Source organism: Enhydra lutris, unplaced genomic scaffold (genome assembly GCF_002288905.1).
Source record: "Enhydra lutris kenyoni isolate GAN:26980312 unplaced genomic scaffold, ASM228890v2 scaffoldscaffold7, whole genome shotgun sequence".
Classification (NCBI taxonomy): Eukaryota; Metazoa; Chordata; class Mammalia; order Carnivora; family Mustelidae; genus Enhydra; species Enhydra lutris.
This window is the reverse complement of record NW_019154091.1, coordinates 31,662,130-31,686,655: the sequence shown is the minus strand read 5'-3', so window position 1 is coordinate 31,686,655 and position 24,526 is coordinate 31,662,130. Positions and strand designations below refer to the sequence as shown.

At 35.4% G+C, this 24,526-nt stretch overlaps 1 protein-coding gene across 2 annotated transcripts in view; it reads left to right on the top strand.

The window, feature by feature from the left end:
• The window catches only part of LOC111141969 (RAP1B, member of RAS oncogene family), a 44,440-nt gene extending 24,941 nt beyond the window's left edge, over window positions 1-19,499 (top strand). Inside the window, exons 2-8 of one of the 2 annotated variants that reach the window (XM_022494859.1) lie at window positions 8,740-8,822; window positions 10,172-10,240; window positions 11,398-11,454; window positions 12,797-12,937; window positions 14,811-14,954; window positions 15,819-15,935; window positions 18,172-19,499. In XM_022494859.1, the coding sequence (XP_022350567.1) occupies window positions 8,766-8,822; window positions 10,172-10,240; window positions 11,398-11,454; window positions 12,797-12,937; window positions 14,811-14,954; window positions 15,819-15,905 (555 nt within the window). In that variant the 5' untranslated portion in view covers window positions 8,740-8,765 and the 3' untranslated portion in view covers window positions 15,906-15,935; window positions 18,172-19,499. Of the gene's footprint in view, window positions 1-8,739; window positions 8,823-10,171; window positions 10,241-11,397; window positions 11,455-12,796; window positions 12,938-14,810; window positions 14,955-15,818; window positions 15,936-18,168 lie in introns of both variants that reach the window. The other variant, XM_022494858.1, reaches the window with a different exon arrangement.
• The last annotated feature ends 5,027 nt before the right edge of the window (window positions 19,500-24,526 follow it).

Here is a 24,526-nt window from a genome sequence, read left to right as displayed (position 1 = left end):
TTTTTGTTGTTGTTGTTGTTGTTTTAATTCCAGTGTAGTTAACAGTGTTAAATTAGTTTCAAGTATACAATATAGTGATTCAGCAGTTCTGTATATTTGTCAGTGCTCATCAAGATAAGTGTATTCTTAATCTCCTTGACAAAAAATACAGAAATACTAATTTGAAGGGACATACACACTCCTGTGCTTACTGCAGCATTAGTTATAGAAGCAGCCCGTGTGCCATCAGTAGATGAGTGGATGTTAAAAACTAGAACTGTGTATATAGTTTGAAAATATATATATGTAAAACTTATACATATATATATGGGAAACTGTATATATATATATATATATATATATATATATATATATATATATATGGTTTTTTAAAATACATCTATCATTCTTTTATGCTTTATTTCCACAGTGTTTTTTAGAATTACTCTTATGGTTCATAATTAGGGTCAATAATATTTGAAGTTGGGTCTGTGTTAGGTCTTATTAATGAAAAATACATGTAATACAGAGTGGTAGATAATCAAGTCACTTACTTGCTTTGGGATATGTATTTTTATATAATGAACACATTTAGATTAAAATTTTACTGAATTTTTTTTTCTGATGCAAAAGTCTCTAGAATTTTCTCAGTATCATAGCATCCCTGTGTGTGTGTGTGTGTGTGTGTGTGTGTGTGTGTGTGTGTGAAAATTCCAGTTCATTTCTGGTTGATGAAGTACTATCTTGGATATATTTACTGAACTTCAGGTAGACTATGATTGCATCTGTTTCCTCAACTTTCATTTCAGGCAATTACAAAGCAGCCCATGAAACCTGACTTGGCAAGGAGCCCTAGAAGGTTTTGTTTTCTTGTCCCTTCATGTCTTTGCTGTGATTTTCTTTGAGACTAGAAATAAACAACTTCTTAAATTAACTGGAAAAAAAAAATGCCAGTAAAACTAGATCTGTAGAGTAAATGGAGGAAGTTGTAGAAGATAATAATAAAATAACCTTTTTAAAAAGTTAGTGAATAGGGTATCCAAGTGTTCTGCAACAAATACAGCAAAGTCTAAGATCTGTCAATTACTTTCATTGATCAGGAGTTGGTTGTAAGTCATAAAAATTTTAGAAGCTCTATATAAGTAATTAAAATTAGAAATCTTTACATGTAAATATGTAATTCCCAAAATTACCCTCCCCCAATTCTTTTAAGAGATTTTTTTTTAAGAATTTATTTATTTATTTGACAGAGAAAGAGATCACAAGTGGCAGAGAGCTAGGCAGAGAGAGAGAGAGAGAGGGGAAGCAGGCTCCCTGCTGAGCAGAAAGTCCAATGTGGGGCTCAATCCCAGGACCCTGAGATCATGACCTGAGCTGACGGCAGAGGCTTAACCCACTGAGCCACCCATATGCCCCCCTCGCCCAATCTTTAATGCAACTTTTACCTCCCCCCAAGTATTTCTTATTCAGTTCGTTTATTAAACCAATTGGTTTGCTTCATCTCTACTCTTAGATTGTTGGAGAAGTAATGTGAATCATGCTTCATATTTATAATTGTGCAAATGCCTGCTTGTTGTGGAAGTTACACTTTCTTGCTAATGAAGAAGTATAAATCAGAAATGGCATTATTGGTAAAACCACCATGCTCAATTTGTATATATACTACATTCTTTACCTGTTTAACTACCTGAAGAAAATAAGGATCTGAGAGTACCCCATTAATTAATGACTCAATAGGTAACTTAATAAATTAAAGCTTAGTTCAAATGCAGATTAATTTAGGCATATTATTTTTAATTAGCAATTCTTAACTTTGCTTTTAACTTTCAGAGTGCACCTAAATTTTACAAATAAATGCCATTATTTACAAGGAATACCACAAAAAAAGAACATATGTAAACCAACCAAAGCCCATGACCTGTATTAGAAAGTCAAACTAGAATGTTTCACAATTGACCAATAGCACCATAATTTTTGGCAGTGTTTAACCAGGACATTCCCATTGCTGATGACATTTTCATTTAACATTTTTTTCATGGTGTTGCCCTTAATTTCCTGAAAATTGCTACGATTTCTTTCAATATAGATTTTTTTTTTCAGTTGATTGTGAAATGTTTTTAACTGTACTTCCTATTTCTTCCAGGTGGCAGTAAAACCACACCTGGTTACCAGAACTCTTAGTAATTTCTAATATCAAGTACTCTAATTTTACTTTGTATCCTTTCTTGTGTTTTAATCTTTATTTTCTCCTGAAGTACAAGAAGGTAAACCAGCAAGCTTTTCAGAATACAATCCTTTGATTGTGGCATACCAGTTAAAGTACTTAGAACTTAAATTCTTTGCTACCCTACTTATCTTTTCTTTCTAGGTAGACTCTTTGGCATGCTAATTAATATAAAGATAAATTTTGCTTTGACAATAGAGAGGAAAGTGTTTAAAATTTCCTATTTACATTGTTAGAGTAAATATTGTCAGTATTTATGTTGATAATTCTTCTGTAGAGCACTTAAAACAATATGTTTAATTTTGTAATTTTCAATAAATATCTCTTAGCCCTTTTCAAGAACAAGCATACTAGTTATTAAGGTTTAAAAATAGGAGTAAAAATTGTTTCTTCTTTTAAGCTTGCCTGTTTGTTTTATTTAAACATGCACTGTCACCAATAGTATATTTATCTGAAAGATACTTCTCTCTGCCAGCGTAAGTATTATAATTACTACTCATTGTGAGTTGAATGACTGGCTAAACTTGGTGTTTTTTGCATTACTAATGACCACTGTATAAAAATGATTGGGGCACCTGGGTGGCTCAGTCATTAAGTGTCCACCTTCAGCTCAGGTCATGATCCCAGGGTCCTGGAGTTGGACCCCCCACATCAGGCTCCCTGCTCAGTGGGAAGTCTGCTTCTCCCTCCCACTCCCCCGTGTAACTTCTCTTGCTTGTCTCTCTGTCAAATAAATGAATAAAATATTTAAAAAAATAAAAATTAAAATGCTAATGATTATCAGCTTTCATAAATGATAATAACATGAGCTAATTACAAGACAACTCCACAACTCTTCTTTTATTTTTGGTTTCATTTGTATATTTTATAAATTGTTTATTAGTAATAAAACTCTCAAAAAAAACATAAAAGTAGAAGAAAAATGATCCCCCACATTATCACATATCTGTTTTACACATTCAAGGGAATTAAAATTCATTTTATATTACAATCTCAGGATTTTTCTCACAGTTCCTAAAGTGTACTGAGATTCTCCCTAGGCTGTCAAAATTACAGTCTGCAAAACTTGAGGTATAGTAAAGTTAATTGACTTGTGTAATTAATATTAAGGGTCAGAGATAACACCAATATTACAGAATTTTTTGTGAAATAATCTGTTTTTTAAAGACTTGCAAGAGGATTATTTCCCAGTCTTTGTCCCTGAACTACATCTTTAAATGATTCAGAATACTGATATATACTTAGCTTTTTCCTTTTGTATTGACATGGGAGGGAGGTTGTAACACATTCTAGTTGCAGAGATGTTAAAATGTATTCTTTTAAAGGTTTTGTTTATTTATTTGACGGAGAAAGAGAGAGTATGTACACAAAGGGCGGGGGAGCCTGATACAGGGCTCAATCCCAGGACCCTGCAATCATGACCTGAGCCAAAGGCAGACAACCAGCTGAGCCATCCAGGCACCCCTAAAATGTATTTTTTTAAGTGCCTCTTAGATTTAGTAGAATATGGTAGTAAACTTTTATAGAGTCTACAGCTAAAGAATTATAATATAGTTCAGTTGATCCAAACTGGTTATAGTGATAGGACGACTAAATACGGTTGGAAAATAGTTTTAGCCTATATATTGTATCTCTGCCTACCTAGAAGAAACTTCCTCAGACAAAAGCTGGACTGCAGTCTCCTATTTGTATTCTTTCTTACATGTTTATTGAGCTAGTGGATATATAAGAATAGAGCAGCGATGCTCAGCTGTGGCTGCTGGAGCAGTAGCTCAGACCACTGGTCCTATTATTTAAAAAGCTCCCTTTTGATTGTTACTATGTGCAAGGCACCAATGACTCTTAAAATTACTGCATTTCATTCCTTAATTTATTGAGCATGAACTGTGTGCCCCAGGCACTGGTTCATGTTCTAGGAAATAAAACAGACAAAACTCCCTATTTTTCTGGAGTTTACTTTCTTGTGTATCTGCCTCACAGCTTTATCATGTAGATATTATTGTTTCCATTTTCCCTATAAAGAAAGTGAAGCTTTTAATGGTTTCATGACTTGCCCAGGGTTATACAAAGCTAGGATTTGAAACTTGGGTGCTGTGAACCACTATGCTGTGCTGTCAATTGTCCCTCTTAGGATTCTGTGAAGGAGAACAGTTATTCTCAGTGTCTCAAACAACAGTTATCACAGATCCCTTTGAAATTCTGATGTAACTCTCCCCATCAAATTTGTGCCTGAAATTTTAGAAATTCAGACTCTCAAGTGCTCATTCGTGGGCATTAAGAGCACTTGAACAGGAAGGTCCTGCCCACAGCTCACAAATACGTAGATGCCAGCACCTTTTCCCTAATGACAGACATTACATTACTGAACAGGGTTATCTTTTCTGAGAAAACTAGATACAACCACAGAGTCCTTTTAAAAACAGAAATAATGGCCATTCCTAGTCAGTCACTGAAATTGAAATACATTATTTCAATCATAGAATCTGTAAACAATTTAAAGCTGATGGTAGTAGAAGGTACCTATTTGAAAAGCAGATTTTAGTCCAAATCTTACCTATCATACTGCTGTTTGTTTTGTTTTGTTTTGTTTTGAGGAAAAAAATAGCCTTAGCCTTGTTACTTATCAGGATTTAGATAAAAATATTTTAGTTTTTTAGACACGTAAGGAAATACTGATAAAAATTGAGTGACTTTGCTCAGTTGAATTTCCTTACCCCAGTATTGCTTGTTACAGAATTTCTTATTGGCAAGTTACATGTATTTTGCCACCATTTTTGGATTTGAAAGTTTATTAACAACTTTATCATATTTCTCTACCAAAATTTTTATTTTATTTTATTTTATTTTTTAAAGATTTTATTTATTTATTTGAGAGAGAGACAGTGAGAGAGAGCATGAGCGAGGAGAAGGTCAGAGGGAGAAGCAGACTCCCCATGGAGCTGGGAGCCCGATGTGGGACTCGATCCCGGGATCCCGGGATCATGACCTGAGCCGAAGGCAGTCGTCCAACCAACTGAGCCACCCAGGCATCCCTCTACCAAAATTTTAAAATTTCAGTTCTAAATTTCCTATGACCATAGGGCTCTCTGTAATAAAAGTTATTGTTTGAATTACTAAAATCAAAACAAACAGACAAGCACTACTGTTTTTATTTTAGAGAGGTGGGGAGAAGGATAGAGGGGGAAGCGGGGGAGAGAGAATCCCAAGCAGCCTTCCCACTGAGCGCAGAACTCAACACAGGGCTCAGTCTCAGGGCTACCTCCCCTGACACAAAATGCCCTGAACTGAAATCAAGTGTCAGATGCTCAACTGACTAAGCCACCCAGGTCCCGCAATAAGTATTATTTATAATATCCACAAGCCAGAAATAATCCACATGTTCATCACCTGATGAATGGATAAAGAAAATGTCATGTAGCCATACAATGGGTATTTTCTTTGGATATATATTTTTTTTATCATAAGAAATAGAAGGAACAGATTATTGATGGAAGCAATAATGTGGATGAACCTGATTCTAATTCTAGCAACAGGTAATATTTACTATAGATAAATGAAGCAATTGGGGAAACAGGTCTCAGTGATCTCACTAAGAAATGCAATTCCATAAATGTTTACTTTTTATAGTATATTTTTAAATGGTAATTTTTATGTTAATCATTTGTGTCATTGTTTTCATTTTGGGATTTTAGTAACTTTATACAGTTGTGTGTCATCACTACAACCAGTGTTAGAAGACTTCTATCACCCAAAAAAATTCACTCGTGGCTCTATGCAGTTAGTCCACGTCTACCTCCAGTGGAGAAAGGGCAGGAATTGTTGGATGCTCAAGTTTTCCTTTGAGCAGCATTATGGGACAGATTTTGAATCATTGTACTTCTCTTGCTTAGTAAACATGGAACATTGATCCTTCCTGTGGCTCTTCTCTTTGCATTATATAAGATGTGTCCTCACTCATAGGCTCCCATTTCTTAGAATATAAAGACATTTTGTTTTTCTTTCTAGCTTTTTCACTTTGTAAGGGTCTTTTAAAAATCTCACCCATTGTAGATTTCTAAATTGCTAGTTTTGTTTTTGTTTTTGTTTTTAAAGATTTTATTTATTATTTATTTGACAGAGATCACAAGTGGGGGGGGGTGTTGGGGGGTTCGGGAAAGCAGACTCCCCGCTGAGCAGAGAGCCCGGTGTGGGGCTTGATCCCAGGACCCTGGGACCATGACCTGAGCCAAAGGCAGAGGCTTTAACCCACTGAGCCACCCACGCACCCCTAAATTGCTAGTATTTTTTATTTCAAGTTTCCCATTCAGGTCTGAGCCCAGTTAACAGAAAGAACAAACATGTCTTCCTTTACCTCAGCTATTGGGTCTACCACAAAATATATTTTACAGTTTCCTGACATCTATTTTTATTTTGTTTCATATCCAGTCATTTTTATTTTGCTTACAATTTTAAATCTTGACCGATCTACCCTTAAGAAAGACTTCTAAAATAGTGTAGTTCCTAAGTAGATTCTTGGTCTCTCAAGACCAATTTTTAAATAATGCTGTGCTGTTTGAGTCTGGTCTTTCCTATTCTGCTTTTAACCATTTTTCTTTATGGAAAGAGGAAATTAAGTAATTTGTGATTAAGTTGAAATTCTGAAACAAATTTGTCAGTCTCCCTGAAATTGAAGAAAATCCTCACTATAAATTCAACTTAATCTAGACTCATGTCTAAACTCTGTTTCTATAGTTCTGCCTTTTAAAGAGGCTAATATAATTGTTCCTTTGCTGAGAAACCTTTAAGAAAAGTAGTTCATTTCAGAGGTAAGGGGAAAGAACAAAAGGAATAGGATTGTGTGGGTAGTTTAGAGATAGAATAATTCAAGGAGAGTAGGCTTCCAGAGGTTTGAGCAGGGGGAAATAAAGACTATCTTAGTCATTTTATTTTGAGGCCCCGGAATATCAATTAAAGAAGTTGTCTGTTGATTGTTATTTTGTCTCATAATTTTTTCTGTAGTTGCAGTTCCTCTTAAGCTACTAATTTTGGCATTTCAGAAGTTGGTCATAAGTCTGGTTAAGTCACACTTGACAATATCACAGTTTTTGTCATTTGCCGATGTAAGTACAAAAGTCAAGGTTATATTGGGAGCTTATATAAAAAAAAAAACATGAAGTTCTTCCTAGAAAAGGTTGTGGCTTTGACAAATAAAGCAGCCACTAGAGTCAAGAAAAAGGGTGTTAGGGTTAATTAACTGGGAAGAGGCACATTGGGAACTTTCTGGGTGGTAGAAGGGTTTTAAATCTTAATGAAGTATGGCACCTGGCTGGTATAAGCTTCAATGTGTGCAACTTTTGATCTCAGGAGTTGTAACTTTGAGCCCTGTGTTGTGTATAGAGATTACTAAAAATAAAATCTTTAAAAAAGAATCTTAATGAGGGCTCTGTTTATGGTTGTTACTTGTTACTATGACTACAGAACTGTCATTTCTTGATTAAGAAGATTTAGAGCCTGTTCTGGTGGCTGCTTTTGTCCCATGGCCATTGACCAATTCTTTCTTTCTAGGATGGTAACAGCTTTGTTATTATTTCCCTAGCCATGAAACTTTTAGGATCTTCTTTCTCTATCTTTCATGTACTGAAATTTGATGGTAATAAGCCTTGGTATGGGTTTTTTCTTTCTGGTTTTGTTTTGATTTCCACTATTTCATCTTCCTGAAAGCCATCGTTTTTCAGTCTGGGGCTCATACTCTTCAGTTCTATCTCTGATTTCTAACCATTTTCAGACTCTTTGTACCTCCCCCACTTCAGGAATAGATATTTGGTCCATTTTCTCGGCTAACTCATTTACCATTCATGTATCCCAGGGGTTGGCAAATTTTCTCTGTAAATGCCAGATAGTAAATATTTTAGGCTTTGTGGACCAGATGGCCTATATTATAACTACTAAATTCTGCCATTACAACAAGATAGCAACCACAGATTCTACACAAATAAATGGACATGGCTGTATTTCAACAGAACTTTATGTACAGAAAGAGGTGATTGACTGGATTTGTTTGCAGACCTTTGTTTTAGCCTGTTTATCTTTACTGGAATATTGCTTAGTGAAGACAGGAATTTTTTGTTCATTGACTGTATATATCCCCACACTTAGTAGGCACTCAACTACTTGTGACTCAAGATTACAGATAGTTCAGGAAAGGGAGTTAAACATGCCTGTTACTGCCATCTTATAACCAGTAATATACCCCTTCGTGCTGTTTTTCAGCCCCCTCCCTTTTTTTTTTTAATAGAGCAGATATTTTATTCTGTTTGAATTTAGGTTAGGGCTGAAAGTCATGTCAGTAATTCTGTGGTTTCTTTCTACCTCTGATGTGGTATAAAGAACCCTACCAGTAGCATCCTTTTAGTAAGTCTGTTTATCGAATACGTATATTAGTATGGTAGAGTAATCATTTTTTTAAACTATTTGGTTGAATATCTAATTTATATAAGAAGCACATGAATACCAAGATATATTACCTAAGAATTCTCTCTCTTTTTTTTCCTTATAAGGTACTAGCTTTTGACAAGTTTGCACCATGCGTGAGTATAAGCTAGTCGTTCTTGGCTCAGGAGGCGTTGGAAAATCTGCTCTGGTAAGTCATTATCACCGTACCTAAGCTATTCATTGCAACACATGTTCTTTTTCTGTTGAATTTTAGGTTTTGACTATTTGTCTTCATTTATTTGTTAAAGTGAAATCTCAGTGATTTTAGAGGCAATGTATTTTTCTTGTAATTTTAGTCCACTTCTAGTCGGACCTGTGTAGATCATATTGTTTCTGGTCTGTTGGTTCCAGACCAGCATGAGATATGCCAAAATACAATTTGGGCTAAGCATAGAGAGTGGGAGCATATAAATGTGTGTCCATCTGTATTTCTGAGCCAAGTAGGAATGAATTTTGGTCTTTCTTATTGTGACTTGGCTTATATGTATTTTCTGAAAATATTAAATAAAGCTTTTAAAAAACCTTTTTCCAATACAACCCATGACTGTCCAGTTTTCACATTATTTTAGCAGCCATGCTTTCTGTATCAAGAATAGTGTAGTGGGGGGGGGAATAGTGTAGCGATTGGGAACCAGCTGGCTCAGTGGAAAGAGCATGTATCTCTTGATCTTGGGGTTATGAGTTCAATCCTCATGTAGGGTGTAGACATTACTTAAAAATAAAATATTTTAAAAATAATAATATAGTGAGAAAAAAAGACAGTTTGACAGTAGTGGCTGGGGAAGAAAAGAAACTTAAGGAAAATGACTTGATGAATAGTTCAGTTTAATAAAGCCCCAGTGTAAAACAGATTGACCATCTCACTCAGCCACTTAGAATGGCCACCTAGCACAGAACTTGAAGTTTGAATCAAACTGAGAAATGTGTGTAGGGGGGCATGAGCTGCTTTGTCATTTGTAAATATATCCAAAATGATGAGGAGGTGTCTTGAAGGTATGTACTTATGTACACGAAACAAATAGCCTGTTTCTAATTAAAATTCAAATTTAAGCTGTTAAGACTGAAATAGAAGACATTTAAAATTTTGCTTAAATATGGGACCTCTGGATGGCTCAGCAGGTGAAGGTTAAACATTGGACTGTTGATTTCAGCTCTGGGTCTTCAGATCACTCCACACCGGGCATGAAGCCTGCTTTAGATTCTCTCGCTCCTTCTCCTAAAGCCCCTCCCCCCATTTTTTCCTCTCTAAAAATAAAATAAATAAATTTTAAATATATGAGCTCCAAAGTTAGAATTACCTAATAGGGAGGATAGTGATTATTAATGTTTTTAAAAAGCTTTCTAAGGTAATTTACTCACCAAATGCATACATTAAATGTAGTAGTGGTTATATTTTCATCAATGATATAACTGGCTATGTGAAATCAATAGTGCAAAGCATACAGATTTGAATTTCTTGTTTTCTTTAAGTGTAAATGGTATACTTTTTTTTCCCAGACTGTACAGTTTGTTCAAGGAATTTTTGTTGAAAAATATGATCCTACGATAGAAGATTCTTATAGAAAGGTATATGTTACTTACTCTAGAAGACTTTTGCTTTTGACTTTACTATAAATATAAGTTCTTAGTTTTAGCTTTGTAATTGCTGAATGTTGTTTACAAAGTCGGAGGAAGAAGCAAGAGTTTATTTAAAAATTAGTAGGAAAAAACACTTGATTATTTCCTGGTCTTGTTTCCGTACCAGTTAATGAAAATCGTAAAGCACATGCTCGTATGTGTTCTTTCTCTCTCTCTCCCTGCCCTCCTCAGAGAATTTTAAGTTTATCCTGACCCTAAAATTGTAATTTGACACACAAACTTCAGAATTAGGCTATCCATTTCAAGTGATAGTTGTGTCCCTCCACCCTAAACACCACCAAAAACTGAACACTGTCAGGCTCCCTTCTTTTTAAAGTATCACTGCTCATAATAGAGTTGTTTCTATGTCCACAAACACAACATGTAACAATAAAACTTAATATGCAGACATTTTTAATTTAGGGGGAGAGTTATCTCCCCATCTTTATGTAACAGCCTGTTTGACCCCTGCTGCTATGTAGATACTGTTTGTATTCTTCCCTTTGTGTCCGCAGTCTACCAGAGAAACTGGAAAGCCTTGAGGCAGTATTACTCTTTTCTTTCCGAATCTAATTCTAAATAACTTATTTTCCAAGGAAATGTTAGGTGCAAAGGGGTCACTAGGATACATAACTTATTTGCTGGGTGTCTTTTGCTTCTTTGCTACCAGAAACGTTGTTCCAATACGGTGAAGGGGATTGTAGTTATCTAGAGAAATGAAGGTATATCTAAATAAGGCATGGCAGTGTTGAGATAGACAGAATGACTTTTGATCTTATTGAAACTAGTACTGGTTTTAAAGAATTTTGAGCTATTTTGAAATCATTTCCTCCCCAGAATTAAGATCTGAGTGATTCACACAGAGCTTGGATCTTAGAGGTATCCTTATGTTGAGAACACATGGTTTTTGCACCTAATACAATTTAGGGGTCAGTGGACCTTGATTATATAGCTATTTTTTTCTCCTGTTCTATTCAGGTATTGCATAAAACTAGTTGTAAAGTTACAGTAATCTCGCTATTTAAATATCATAACTAGTTTTTGTATATAATAAGGTACTCTTTTACACATTAAAGAATGAAGGCATATTTTAATTTTTCCTCCAGCAAGTTGAAGTAGATGCACAACAGTGTATGCTTGAAATCTTGGATACTGCAGGAACGGTATGTAAAACAAGTATCAAAGTATGTGCACAACTTCTGTGGTATTGACCTTGTAAATGCTAATACTCTATAGACAAATGCTCGATAAACTTATTTAAAAGCCTACAACTTGCATTAAATCTTACAGCTATTTTTCTTATTCTCTTAAGTTCTGTGTGTGTGTGCTTTGTAATTGCAGTGGGTCATTTACTGAAGAAATAAATAGAAATTTGTTTGAATGAGAGGTGCTTGGGTGGCTCAGTTGATTAGGCAGCTGCCTTCAGCTCAGGTCATGGTCCCAGGGTCCTGGGATTGAGCCCCGTCTTCAGGCTTCCTGCTCAGTGGGGAGTCTGCTGCTGCTCCCTTTGCCTCTGCCTATTGTTCTCCCTACTTGTGCTCTCTCTCTCTGTCTCAAATAAAATCTTCAAAGAAAAGGGAGGTGAGGGGAGAAAGAAATTTGAATTAAAATTTTCAGTCTCGGGGCGCCTGGGTGGCTCAGTGGGTTGAGGCCTCTGCCTTTGGCTCAGGTCATGATCTCGGCGTTCTGGGATCGAGCCCCGCATCGGGCTCTCTGCTCAGCAGAGAGCCTGCTTCCCCCTCCCTCTCTCTCTCTCTGTCTGCCTCTCTGTCTACTTGTAATCTCTGTCTGTCAAATGAATAAATAAAATATTTAAAAAAAAATTTTTTTCAGTCTCATAGTACTTTAAAAACAAGTCAAAATATATTACGTATTTTAGTTAATGTGGAAAATACTTCAGTAAACATTTATTTCTCAGTGGCTTTGTGGAGTAACTTGAACAGTATCTTTTCTTCAGAGTATTTATAAACCAACTAGATTTGTTGGTATCTGAAGGTGAAGGGAAGATTTATTCTGGATATATGGTATTCATTCATGTTTGAGTACCTGATACGTGCCATGGACAATATTCTTACTTGTAAAGGTTCACAGTCTAGTGAAGGAGGAAAAGTGTGAGGAAATGGCAAGATATAGGTAAGCGTGCTGGTGAGCCCTGTAGAGCTAGAGTATTGTGAACTAGCTGTGAGTAACTTGGGAATTCAGTTTTGGTACCTTACATATTGTATATTAAAAAGCTGTCTTTTAAATAGCTTTTGAGGAAAGGATATTTCTTTCCCAGTTAAGTATATTTATTGCACATAAATCTGCTTTGGTTGTATTATTGTTAAATAAAAACTTATTTCATGAAATAGTTTTTCAAATCACATCTTGCCACAGACTATAATTTTAAGAAATGTTACATAACACTACTGTATTCTTCACTGAGCTCTAATTATAAACTTAAAAATTGTCAAATTATCTGTCAGAACTTTATTGTTTTTTAATGATGCTTTCTTTCTACTATAGGAACAATTTACTGCAATGAGAGATTTATACATGAAAAATGGCCAAGGCTTTGCATTAGTTTATTCCATCACAGCACAGTCCACATTTAATGATTTACAAGATCTGAGAGAGCAGATTCTTCGAGTTAAAGATACTGATGATGTAAGCTGAGTTGCTAATAAATATATTAAATTTCAGACTCTTAGTGTAGTGATATCCAATTTAAGAATTTCAGTTTAAATGGAATTTAAAGTTCATGTGTTTTGGGGAGGGGGATTTCAAACGATTTTTTCCTAGAAGGCAAAAATAAATCTTTACCATTTGTGCATATTTTCAAATATAATGTGGAAAGTGAGAAAAACTTTCCTCTCTCCTTAGCCTGTGTAAAATAAACATTATACCCTTCCTATTTTTAAATAATGTGTTTGGTGGGGCAGAAGGAAAGATGTGGGTGGCAGATGTTACTAATAGATGTCTGGGTATATTTCTGGTAGACCTAAGAGCCTTTCTAACAAGAATCAAAACTACATATGAACATATCTCAAGCAACTGACAGAAGATTAACATAATAATACTTTTAAAAGGAAGCCAACCAGTACATTAAATTCTAACATTAATTTGCATGTCCCTTACGTGTACCATAATGGAGTTTAATCCCTGTATCAAACTTCAGAAGGATTACTTTAATTCCTTATCATACTATAGATAGCAGTGGTTCTCAAAATTGATCCTGCATCAAAATCACTTGTAAATCTAGTTAAAACAGATAGCCAAGCCTCACTCCCAGAGTTTCTGATTGAGTAGGTCAAGAATACTGCTCAAGATTTTACATTTCTAACAGGTTTCCAGATGGTGTTGATGCTGCTGGGGTCCAGGAACCACACTTTTTAAAAATCACTGTATTACATATATAATTTAATTATAAGCAAATATTGTGAGGGTTCAGAGGCATCTGTGGGAAATGTTGCCATTTCTTAGACTTCTGAAACAGGAGAACTTTGGGGTATTCTCACATATTTGTAATAGCTCAGTGACCATTTCTCAATTAGTAAATATTTTCTACTGTCTCTGATACTAGTTTTCTTCTTCTATCAGTTACATTAAATAAGTATGAATATAAAATTCTGTGTCTATTCCTAAAAACCAAAATTCTTGATATTCCTAATTTGGATCTTTTTCCAAAAATTGTCTAGAAAGCCAGCCTCTAAATGATTAATGGGAATTTTCCAGAATAAGTATTATTTATCTCTATCGTGTCCTTGTAAAATAGACATCAAATGATTAAGGTGGTCTAAATATTTAATAATTTAGGATGATTTTACTTTCTGGCTTTTTAATATATATTATATGAGAAACTAAAAATTCTACTTCAGGGCTTTCCACATTTCTCCTTTTTGTGTCATGAAATGGAAAATGATTATTTGATAAATGCATGTCAGTAAACCAGAAAACTTGAAGTTGATTCACATCCCTTAGACTTTTAAAATTTTGAAATGTATTGGCTTTTCATAGTAATACCCTCTTGTAATTTATTTTTTAAAAGGTTTTGTGTTTTGCTAACTATATTTAGTTATAAATCCATTGGGATGTAATTTTAAGGGTTTTTTTTCCTTTCTTAAAAGTAGATCATAGCTAGTTTTCTAGAAATTTCACATGAAGGATTCTTAACAGGCTTTCATATTAAACTATAAATTTTATTACTTATTCAATATTTTTCTCTGGCATATAAAGTAATCCTTAGGGTTGACTCTTAGAATTCTTTGGTTTTGCCATAAGAGATTCTTAATCTCAGGAAACAAACTGAGGGTTGCTGGAGTGGAGGGGGGTGGGACAGATGGGGTGGCTGGGTGATGGATATTAGGGTATGTGTTGTGGATGGCACTATGTATTGTGTAAGACTGATGAATCACAGACCTGTACCCTAGAAACAAATAATCCATTATATGTTAATTTTTTTTTTAAAAAATTCTTCTGTTTTGAATTTATATAGCATACTTACTTTTTTTTTACCCTCACAATTTTTTTGTATTTTTAGGTTCCAATGATCCTGGTTGGTAATAAGTGTGACTTGGAAGATGAAAGAGTTGTAGGAAAGGAACAAGGTCAGAACCTAGCAAGACAGTGGAACAACTGTGCATTCTTAGAATCTTCTGCAAAATCAAAAATAAATGTTAATGAGGTATGGTGAAATACACTTTAAAAAACTCGATTTGGAATTCAGCATTTAAAATTAATGAAAAATAATGTGTGTGTATTAACACAACCTTAGGTTAATGTTTGCTCCGGGTGCTTTGTTGATCTTATAGACAAAAATCTTAATAAGCAACAGTGCTAGAATTTGCTCAGAGAAAAAAGAAGACTGGGGCACCTGGGTGGCTCAGTCAGTTAGGCATCTGTTCGGCTCAGGTCATTATCCCAGGGTGCTGGCGTCAAGTCCCGCATCAGGCTCCCTGCTCAACGGGAAGTCTGCTTTTCCCTGTACCCCTCTTACCCGCTCATGATCTGTCTCTCAAATAAGTAAATAAAGTCTTTAAAAAAAGAAAAAGGAAGACTGGACAGAAAAAGGTCAGGGGTGGGAAAGACAGGATTAAGTATTCAGGTGTATATATGTAGAGATGAAGGATGTTTTATAAAAGATGGAGACAAATTTAAGAAGGCTTGCATGGTTCTTGCCCTTGAAGGGGCTTAAGTCCTGTGGTAGGGTAAAGATAACATAGGGAAGATTTGAAGAGTAAAGGATTGTTTTCTTTGAATGATGTTAAATGTTCTAATGAATGACAGTAAGATCTCTGCTGCTCCTTAATTCAGTTCTTATTTTAAGGAGAGAAATTTTAGCCCTCCCAAAAAATAAAAGTATTTGGCAGTTATATGACTACCCGGTTTTACTTACTCCTTAGCTGAACAGAATATTTGTTGGAGTTCATATGTATACATGGCATTCAGGTTTTCATTTTATTTTTTCCATTTTTTTGTTTTTTGAGGGTTTTTTCCTAATTAAAAAAACAACCCAAAAAAAAAAAAAAAATCCCAACTCTGTTTGCAGATCTTTTATGACCTAGTGCGGCAAATTAACAGAAAAACTCCAGTGCCTGGGAAGGCCCGCAAAAAGTCAACATGTCAGCTGCTTTAATATATTAGATGCATTGTAGCTCTGAGCCAGGTATGTTAATTTATCTTTTCCTCTATTTTTATATTCTTTTCCTCTAACTTTTAACCTCAGCTTCATTAAGGACACTCTTTCAAGAAAACAAGTATAGAATGTTTTATTGTTCTTAAAAAAACAAACAAAAAACTGAGATTACTTCTCTTTAAGGTATCCATGAATTAGAATGATATCCTAGTAATTAAAGTAATTATTTCCTGTATATATCAGCATCAAAAGTAGGGTATTCCACATAAGTGAATATTCTAGGTAAGTTCATCCAATATATACTTATGCCCCATTGGGACACTGGTTTGTGTTGACAGTACAGTGATGAACAAAACCAACCTTCTTTCCTTGCCTTAAGCTATTCAGGTCTAGTGGAAGAGTTAGACAAACAATTGAAAAATACGATAAATGAGGGATAGACTAAGTCCAGCACAGTACTGGTAATAAGAACTCCTGACCCAGTTATCATATGCTAGCTAGCACTCTTAACTATTGTCCACATATTCATTGAATTCTTACAACAATCCTATGACACAAGAACTATTATTATTCCCATATTACATATGAGAGAACTAGAGCACAAAAAGATTATTACTTGTTCAAGCCCTGCAGTTAGTAAATATAGGAGCCAAAATTTGAATCCTATGATCTGACTGCATGGCTCAGAATTTGAGTGATGAACTGGTTCCCAAGCCCATGCTTAGTCATTATGCTCTTATGGGTACTACAGGAGCATGAATAACTGGAACCCCAAATTAGTCAGATGTAAACTGCGGATTCAGGGAAAATATGTCAAAGTGAAAGACATCTAAGCTGATATCCGAAGAGTTGTCAGGCCTAGAAAACCACAGAAACAACTCAGAGATGAGATAGCAAAGGAAAACTGAACATACAACATTTTTATATGGTTTTTGAAAACAGTCATATTAAATGATTAATACTTGTAAATCAGATCAGTGCCTGGTACTTGGTAAACCTTCAGCTGTTAGCTGCTGCTCTTTGCCAACAAGAATGGCTTATTGCTCCTTTAGCATTAAAACTATATTTTACTCTACCCTTATTCTGGGAGCTTGTAGTGTTTGTAGCTCTCCTGCTTCCTATGTTAAATGGCCCTCTACGGTAGCACACTTGAATCTTCAAGAGTTTGTCCCTACTCTCCATTTAAGGCTTTCTGTTTAGAGATACATGCTCTCATTCCTGATAATCCTCTCAATCCTCACCACATGCCCATTCCTAGCAGTACACATGTGTGTAAACTCATATACTCCAATCTGTCCTATCTAATTTGCCACAGTTGGTTTGCTAGGATTTAGAAAATTCACCAAGCTCATTCAGACTAAGGACTTGAAGCTCAAGGCATTTATGAAAATTGCCTCAGCAGCCATATCAATATTAACATTATTTCTGGAACTTGCAACAAGGCTAAATCCCAGAAAAACAGTAAAAAGAAAAACTTTCTTTAGCCCAGGAATGTATGCAGAAAATCATCCAAAGTAAATAAATACTTGGCAGACAATGAGTTCTAATTTTACCTTTTTTTATATTGCTCACAATTTTTTGAAGTTTAATTACATAGGATTTTCGTATAATACCAGCTTTTTCTGACATCCATCAAGTTGATAGAATTTGTTTAAATATGAAATTAGAACGTTTATAACTGTCAACTATAAAGAGCCATCATGAAATAAATTATTTTTTGTCTACTTCTCTGAACCAGCTTTTCACTCTTTCTGGAAGAGTAAGGAAGAAAGGTCTTGATTTTCAGATATTAGAAACCCTGATTAGATGTACATTCTATACTTACAATGTAATTCTAGGATTGGAAACACTCATTTTGTTAATATTGCTATCTTTTTTAATCCTAATTCTAATAAAGTTGATCTGACCTAAAATATTAATGTGTTTTTTTGGTTTTTGTCTTTCTGCTTTGAATCTTTGGAAGATAATATACAGAAATTTGCACTAAGGTGCCTTCCCTTTTTGGATCTAAAATTTAATTTGACTGACTTTCAAGAGGGCAGCAGAGTAGATGAAGTCTTTCTGAAAAAATGAAAATGTCTACCTATGCTTTACTTTGCTTTGAGTTGTGTGGTGCATTGTCATACATTGTCATGACTGTAATGACAAGAGCCTGTATTATATTCATTTCTAACACATAAAACACTGTTGCTTTAATGTGTACCTATGGATCTGTAGTGTGCTATTTTCAACCCATGTTTTCAATTTAATTTTCTCCTTTCAGCAGGTCTGAAGAACTGTTGCCCAATTCAACAGTGCCAGCATTCCAACTTTGTTAAACCTACCAACATCTTAAATGGACTTTCTGTGGTGGTACCCTTTAAGAGGCGGATGAAAGCTACTACATCAGTTTGCACATTCTGATCACTTTCCAGTATCACAAGAGAGATTTTTACTTATATAATAGTCCTAGAGTATGCAGCTGGTAAAACCAGAGGCTACAATCCAGTATTACTGCTAAGAGACATTTTTCATCCACCAATGTTGTACATGTATGAAAATGGTGTACTGTATACTTTAACATGCCCCATACTTTGTATTGGAGAGTACAATAATGTAAATCCTAAAAGCACCACTATTTTAGCATAATAAAAGAAAGTCCAAAGAGCTCCTATATAGACTACTCCAGATAACTTCGCTTCTTTGATACTTGTAGCTTATTGTAATTTTTTTTAAGAAATTCAAGGTCATTATCATTGTATTGTACAAATAAGCGCTTTGATTAACACAGCTATATAGTTTTTTTAATTTTTAAAAAAACCTGTGGAGACAGTGATCTTGTCTTTAAAATATGATAGTCCTTTCAGTATAATGTCTTAGATTAAAGACATTGCCTTTAATATCTGTTGGGAAGGAAATGTCCAGACTTTTCAAATCTTTTATTATATGTTTCCTTTTTTGTTTACATAGGGAACAATGTTTATAGTTGTGTGTACAGTGGGGGTCTACAACAAGAAGTGTATATTTTCAAACAATTTTTTAATGATTTAACAATTTTTGTAAATCATTTTCAGGCTTCTGCAGCTGTAGATTCTCACTGTGAATCCCTTGCTTGCTCATGCATAAGTGTATTTGCAATACCAAATATACAGGTTTAGTATTTTTGCCTGTTAGTGGTTGTTTCACATGTGTAACGTTTTGGTTGAGATGTTAAATGGTGGACGAGTACTGTGGATGTGAATGTGGGAAGTAATTTTAATCATGTGTAATTGGTCACAAGGCCTAAGTTGCAGTAACTATTGCTGTTTTATTTAACAATGCCTTGTTGCTTTGTATGCATTAACCGTTTGGGTGTAAAGATTGTGTGTCTATCCAACAGGGAGCCACAGTATTTAAATTGACCAACCTAATGTTACAACTACTTTGAGGTGGCCAAATGTAAACTAAAAGCCTTAATTAAAGTGGTGCAATTTTGTATAACTTAGCATCAGTAGTTCAATAAATTTGGATTGCCATGCAAGGGCTTGCATTATAATTACTTGCCACTTGAATGTTTTGTGTAATGTTTAACAGTGCTAGCAAATAAATTTGGGTTTAACTTCTTTTTAAATGTAATAGGTGCATTTTACATATTGTGGTTTCATAATTTAACATTTGGGCAAGCCAGGTTGATTCATTGATTACAGAAATAATGAAAGATACCAGATTTTTTCCCCCAGTATTATTTGAATATCCACCTACCCATCTTTTGAATTTTGGGGGGGGGGGAATTTTGTAAATCAAGCAGCATTACTGACGAATATATGCTTTTTGGGTAATGTTCAGTAGCTCTTTGAGGTGTAGGAGAAAGAATTGAAAATACTTTGATAGATGTTATGCTTATGGATTTTTAAAAATATATTAAGATGAAGTTATACTTAGAATGTTATGGTTATAAAGATCTTTGAAGTGGACTCAAGAACTAATTTCTTTATAGATGATCTGTCTTTTCCTTAGGTGTGCTATAATTCAATTCTTTTTGAAATTTTTAAACAAATCTTAATCTTTCTCAAAGTATTTGCCAGTCACTAAAGCATATCCACAATCAACTAGTGATATCATCTAATTTAGGGGTGTCTGTTAATCTCTTACAGATACATCCTATTTGAATGGAACATTTAAACGCTTTCATTTTAGGAAGAAAAAGGTATTATTCCTTACAAATTTAACTCAAGGAGTTCCATGTATTTAAATGTTTTATGTATCTAAAGAAAAGAAATATTCTCTCAGAAGGCCCACTTAATTAAGAGTCTTGTCTTGGCAGAACTGGTTTTATTTATAGCCATTAAGAGAAAAACCCCCCAAATGTGGCATTAAAGAGCACAAAATCGCTTCAGTTTACTATATCCGGTTACACCATTTGACCTTTGTAGGTACCACCATTAATTCAGTTATTTTTAATAAATGTTTGTTGCCTACCAGCTGTGCACCAGGCTAAAGTCTAGGCTCTTTTTTTTTTTTTTTTAAGATTTTTTTTTTATTTTAGGGTGAGGGAGAGGGAGAGAGAATCCTCAAGCAGACCCTGCTTTGAGCAGGGAGCCTGACACAAGGCTTGTTCCCACAACCCTGAGACCATGATCTCACCTGAAATCAAGAGTTGGACGCTTAACCAACTGAGCCACCCAGGCACCCCTGAGTTCTAGGTTCTCGAAAACAAATATTCAGATAAGTATAAGTGTTCTAGGTCTGAGTGTAGAGCAATAACTGAGATCAATTTAGGACCCCGCCCTAGAATTTATATTCTATTATAGGGTTTCTCAGCCTCAGCAGTATGGTGTTTTATGCTGGATAATGAGTTGTTGGGGAGTGGTCATGTGCATTATAGGATTTTTAGCAGCATATCTGGTATCTACCCTTTAGATGCCAGTAGTACCACCCCTGCCCCCAAGTTGCAACCACTGAAATTGTCTCCAGACATTGCCAAGTGTTCTCCAGTTAGATTCAGGGGTGGGGATGTTGAAGGGCAAAATCACCTGACTGAAAACCACTGACCTGGTGGTAAGCAACTCATTAGTTATAGATTAGTTTTAGTAGAACAAAATGGACTGTTTAGTGAATAAGACTGGGCTCCCCTGGAACCAGAATTCTTGGGTTTCTAATCTCAGCTCTGCTATTTCCTAGCATGTAACACTACTTAGGTGCCTCTGTTCCCTTATCTGTAAAATGGTAATGATAGTAATACCGACTTCATGAAGAGTTAGAGAGTGAAGTAAATGCAAGTGACACTCTCTTCGTCATTTTTTTAATTTTATATTTTGCTACTAGAAATAGGATTGTGGTTTGGCAAAAAGCATCATTGTCTCATACAAAATAGTAGCTACAGCTTAGGAATGCAGATCATGTAGATCAACTTTTCTGGTGCTTACATTGGAAAAATACTATAATTCAGTCAGAAAAGTCCTATGAGTTCTTTTTCATGTCCCCACAGATACTTGGAGAAACTTGAATTTTAGGAGGAAATTAGTGACATTTCACCTAATTTTTTCTTTAAAAAAAAAAAATGTAAAAACCCCTGCTTCGACTTTTATGTTAATGCAGCTGATAAACTTTATCACATGCAGATATTAGGATATAAAGGTTTTTTTAGAGTTAATTAGTATTTTTTTTTTTTTATTTGACAGAGCGAGATCACAAATCGGCAGAGAGGCAGGCAGAGAGAGAGGGAAGCAGGCTCACCGCTGAGCAGAGAGCCCGATGCGGGGCTCCATCCCAGGACCCTGAGATCATGACCTGAGCCAAAGGCAGAGGCTTAACCCACTGAGCCACCCAGGTGCCCCTAGGATATAAAGTTTTAAAACCTCCAATTATTGGAAGTAAATTTTGCTTTGCTTTTTTAATCATCTCCTCTTTAGATGTGGGGCAGCAAACTTAGAATCAAAACTTACCACCACAGTGTATTTTCTTTTGGTTTATTTCAGTCTGTGTCTTCTTTGAATTTAATCTCCATCTACTCTACCTCCTCCCCTTTAAATCTTGGAAATATAGAATGACTTTATTTTAAAAATCTGAGTGTTTTCAGGCTTCTTCTAAACTATTGGTGAATCTTAACAATTTGATTTTATAGGACTCAAAGATTTTTTTTTTTAAGATTTTACTTACTTACTTGAGAGAGAAAACACTAGTGGTTAGGTAAGAGGCAGAGGGAGAAGCAGACTCCCCACTGAACAGGGAACCCAAGGGCATGGGGCTTGATCGCAGGACTCCAGGATCATGACCTGAGCCAAAGGCAGAAGCTCAACTGACTAAGCCACCTGAATAAGACTCAAATTTTTTCTTTTTTAAGATTTTAAGATCGAAGGTTTTAAGATTTTTAAGATTTTAAGATTTAATTTTTTATTTTTATTTATTTTTTTTTAAAGATTTTATTTATTTATTTGACAGAGAGAAATCACAAGTAGGCAGAGAGGCAGGCAGAGAGAGAGGAGGAAGCAGGCTCCCTGCTGAGCAGAAAGCCCGATGTGGGGCTTGAACCCAGGACCTGGGATCATGACCCGAGCCGAAGGCAGCGGCTTAACCCACTGAGCCACCCAGGCACCCCAAGATTTAATTTTTTAAATTTAAAAATTAAGATTTAAGATTTTTTTTATTAATTGAGAAGGAGAGAGAAGCAGACTCCCTGCTGAACAGAGAGCCCCGTGCAGAACTTGATCCAGGGACTCTGGGATCATGATCTGAGCCAAACAAAGGTAGACACTTAACTGACTGAGCCACCCAGGCACCCTCAAATTTTTGTTTTAATCTGTTCTATAATTGTTAACATTGCACAGTTTATCTGGTGTTTTATGGGGGCGCCTGGGTGGCTCAGTGGGTTAAGCCACTGCCTTCGGCTCAGGTCGTGATCTCAGAGTCCTGGGATCGAGCCCCGCATCGGGCTCTCTGCTCTCTAGGGGAGCCTGCTTCCTCCTCTCTCTCTGCCTGCTTCCTCCTCTCTCTCTGCCTGCTTGTGATCTCTCTGTCAAATAAATAAATAAAATCTTTATCTGGTGTTTTATGAATACATGAGAGAAGTGTAATGATTCTGAGTAGAACGAAACCTGGTTTCCCATAACTTGATAGAAAAATGCATAAGTCTTTGTTGGGGTATTGATAATACTTGTCAAAATTGGCTAATAAGCCTATTAGTGGAGCAGCTAAGTTTGTAGGCTTGACAGTTTACCTTTGAAAGTTAGAGTAAAATACTGCTTAAAAGTTCTGTTTTCTAAATGCAGATGAAAAGTAATCCACAATGTCACACATACTTTGAACTTGCTTCCTTAAAACATCCTTGTTTGTAGCCTATAGATTACTGAGCTTAAGAATTAAAGATTTTGGGGCGCCTGGGTGGCTCAGTGGGTTAAAGCCTCTGCCTTCGGCTCAGGTCATGATCCCAGGGTCCTGCGATCGAGCCCTGCATCGGGCTCTCTGCTCCGCAGGGAGCCTGCTTCCTCCTCTCTCTCTCTCTCTGCCTGCCTCTCTGCCTACTTGTGATCTCTGTCTGTCAAATAAATAAATAAAATCTTTAAAAAAAAAAAAAGAATTAAAGATTTTATCCCAACTTAGAGACACCTGCCTGACTTTTGTATCCAAGAATCAAAAAATGTATTCAGTACTGCACATCTCCCATGTTCCTGGCATTGTTCCTGTGCTAGGGATCTAGCAGGGATGTTCTGCCTGCATGGAACACACATTCTATCGGGGGAATAAAAGACTCAGCAAACGAGAAAAGCTCAATTGGTAATAGTCTATTAAACTGTCTCACAGCTTTCCATTTGGGACAATTTAATGATTTTAGGAAAACATTTTTAACCTGTTTAAAGATTATCTATAGGAGGCCAGTAATTTCTGATTTGTCTGAAAGTTTCTCTCTTACTATGAACCTAGTTTAATCTGATTTTCTTTATACAATGACATAAATAATTACCCAGATTCAGCATTTGGGCCAAAGTCCAGGGTTTTTTGTTTTTCTGAAAACTAAACACATACCTTACAGAATTTTTATGTGAATAACATTTTCACTTTAGTCAAAAGCTTATGACAGTTTTAAAATAGGCAGAGATCAAAGTCTTTAATTTTTGACATCTGCCATTGTTACCCATTCAAATTTCTGCTTATACTATGATAGTCTGTATCCCCTGTGAACACGAAGTTCAGAACAGGAAACTCTGCTACTGTCAGATACTATGCTACTGAGGGCATAGAGGAGTAGCAAAGAGTAAGTGATAGAAAAAGCCCAGACCCTGCCGACAAGGTATTTAATGAATCTGTGATGGGGAAGACCAGTCAAAAAGTATCCAAAAAGTAAAAATCTAGTAATTCATGTCTAACAACAGATAGTTTATACTTACTATCTGTTCTAATAATAATGACTAACAGTACAAATTGTACTTTGTTTTTAAATGTATGGACTATTTGATTTATATTTGTTTTGCTCAGGTCAGTTTTAGTTAGATTCTCTGAGCAAATTAACCAGTGATGGAGAACTATATGGCTGGCAGGAAAAAATTAGTATCTTTCCATACTGGAAATGGAGTACAATCAATGGGGTAAAGAATACAGTGGGTAATTATCAGGGAGCTACTCTGCTGTTGTAAATGGGAGTTGTATGACTGAAGCAACAACGGATT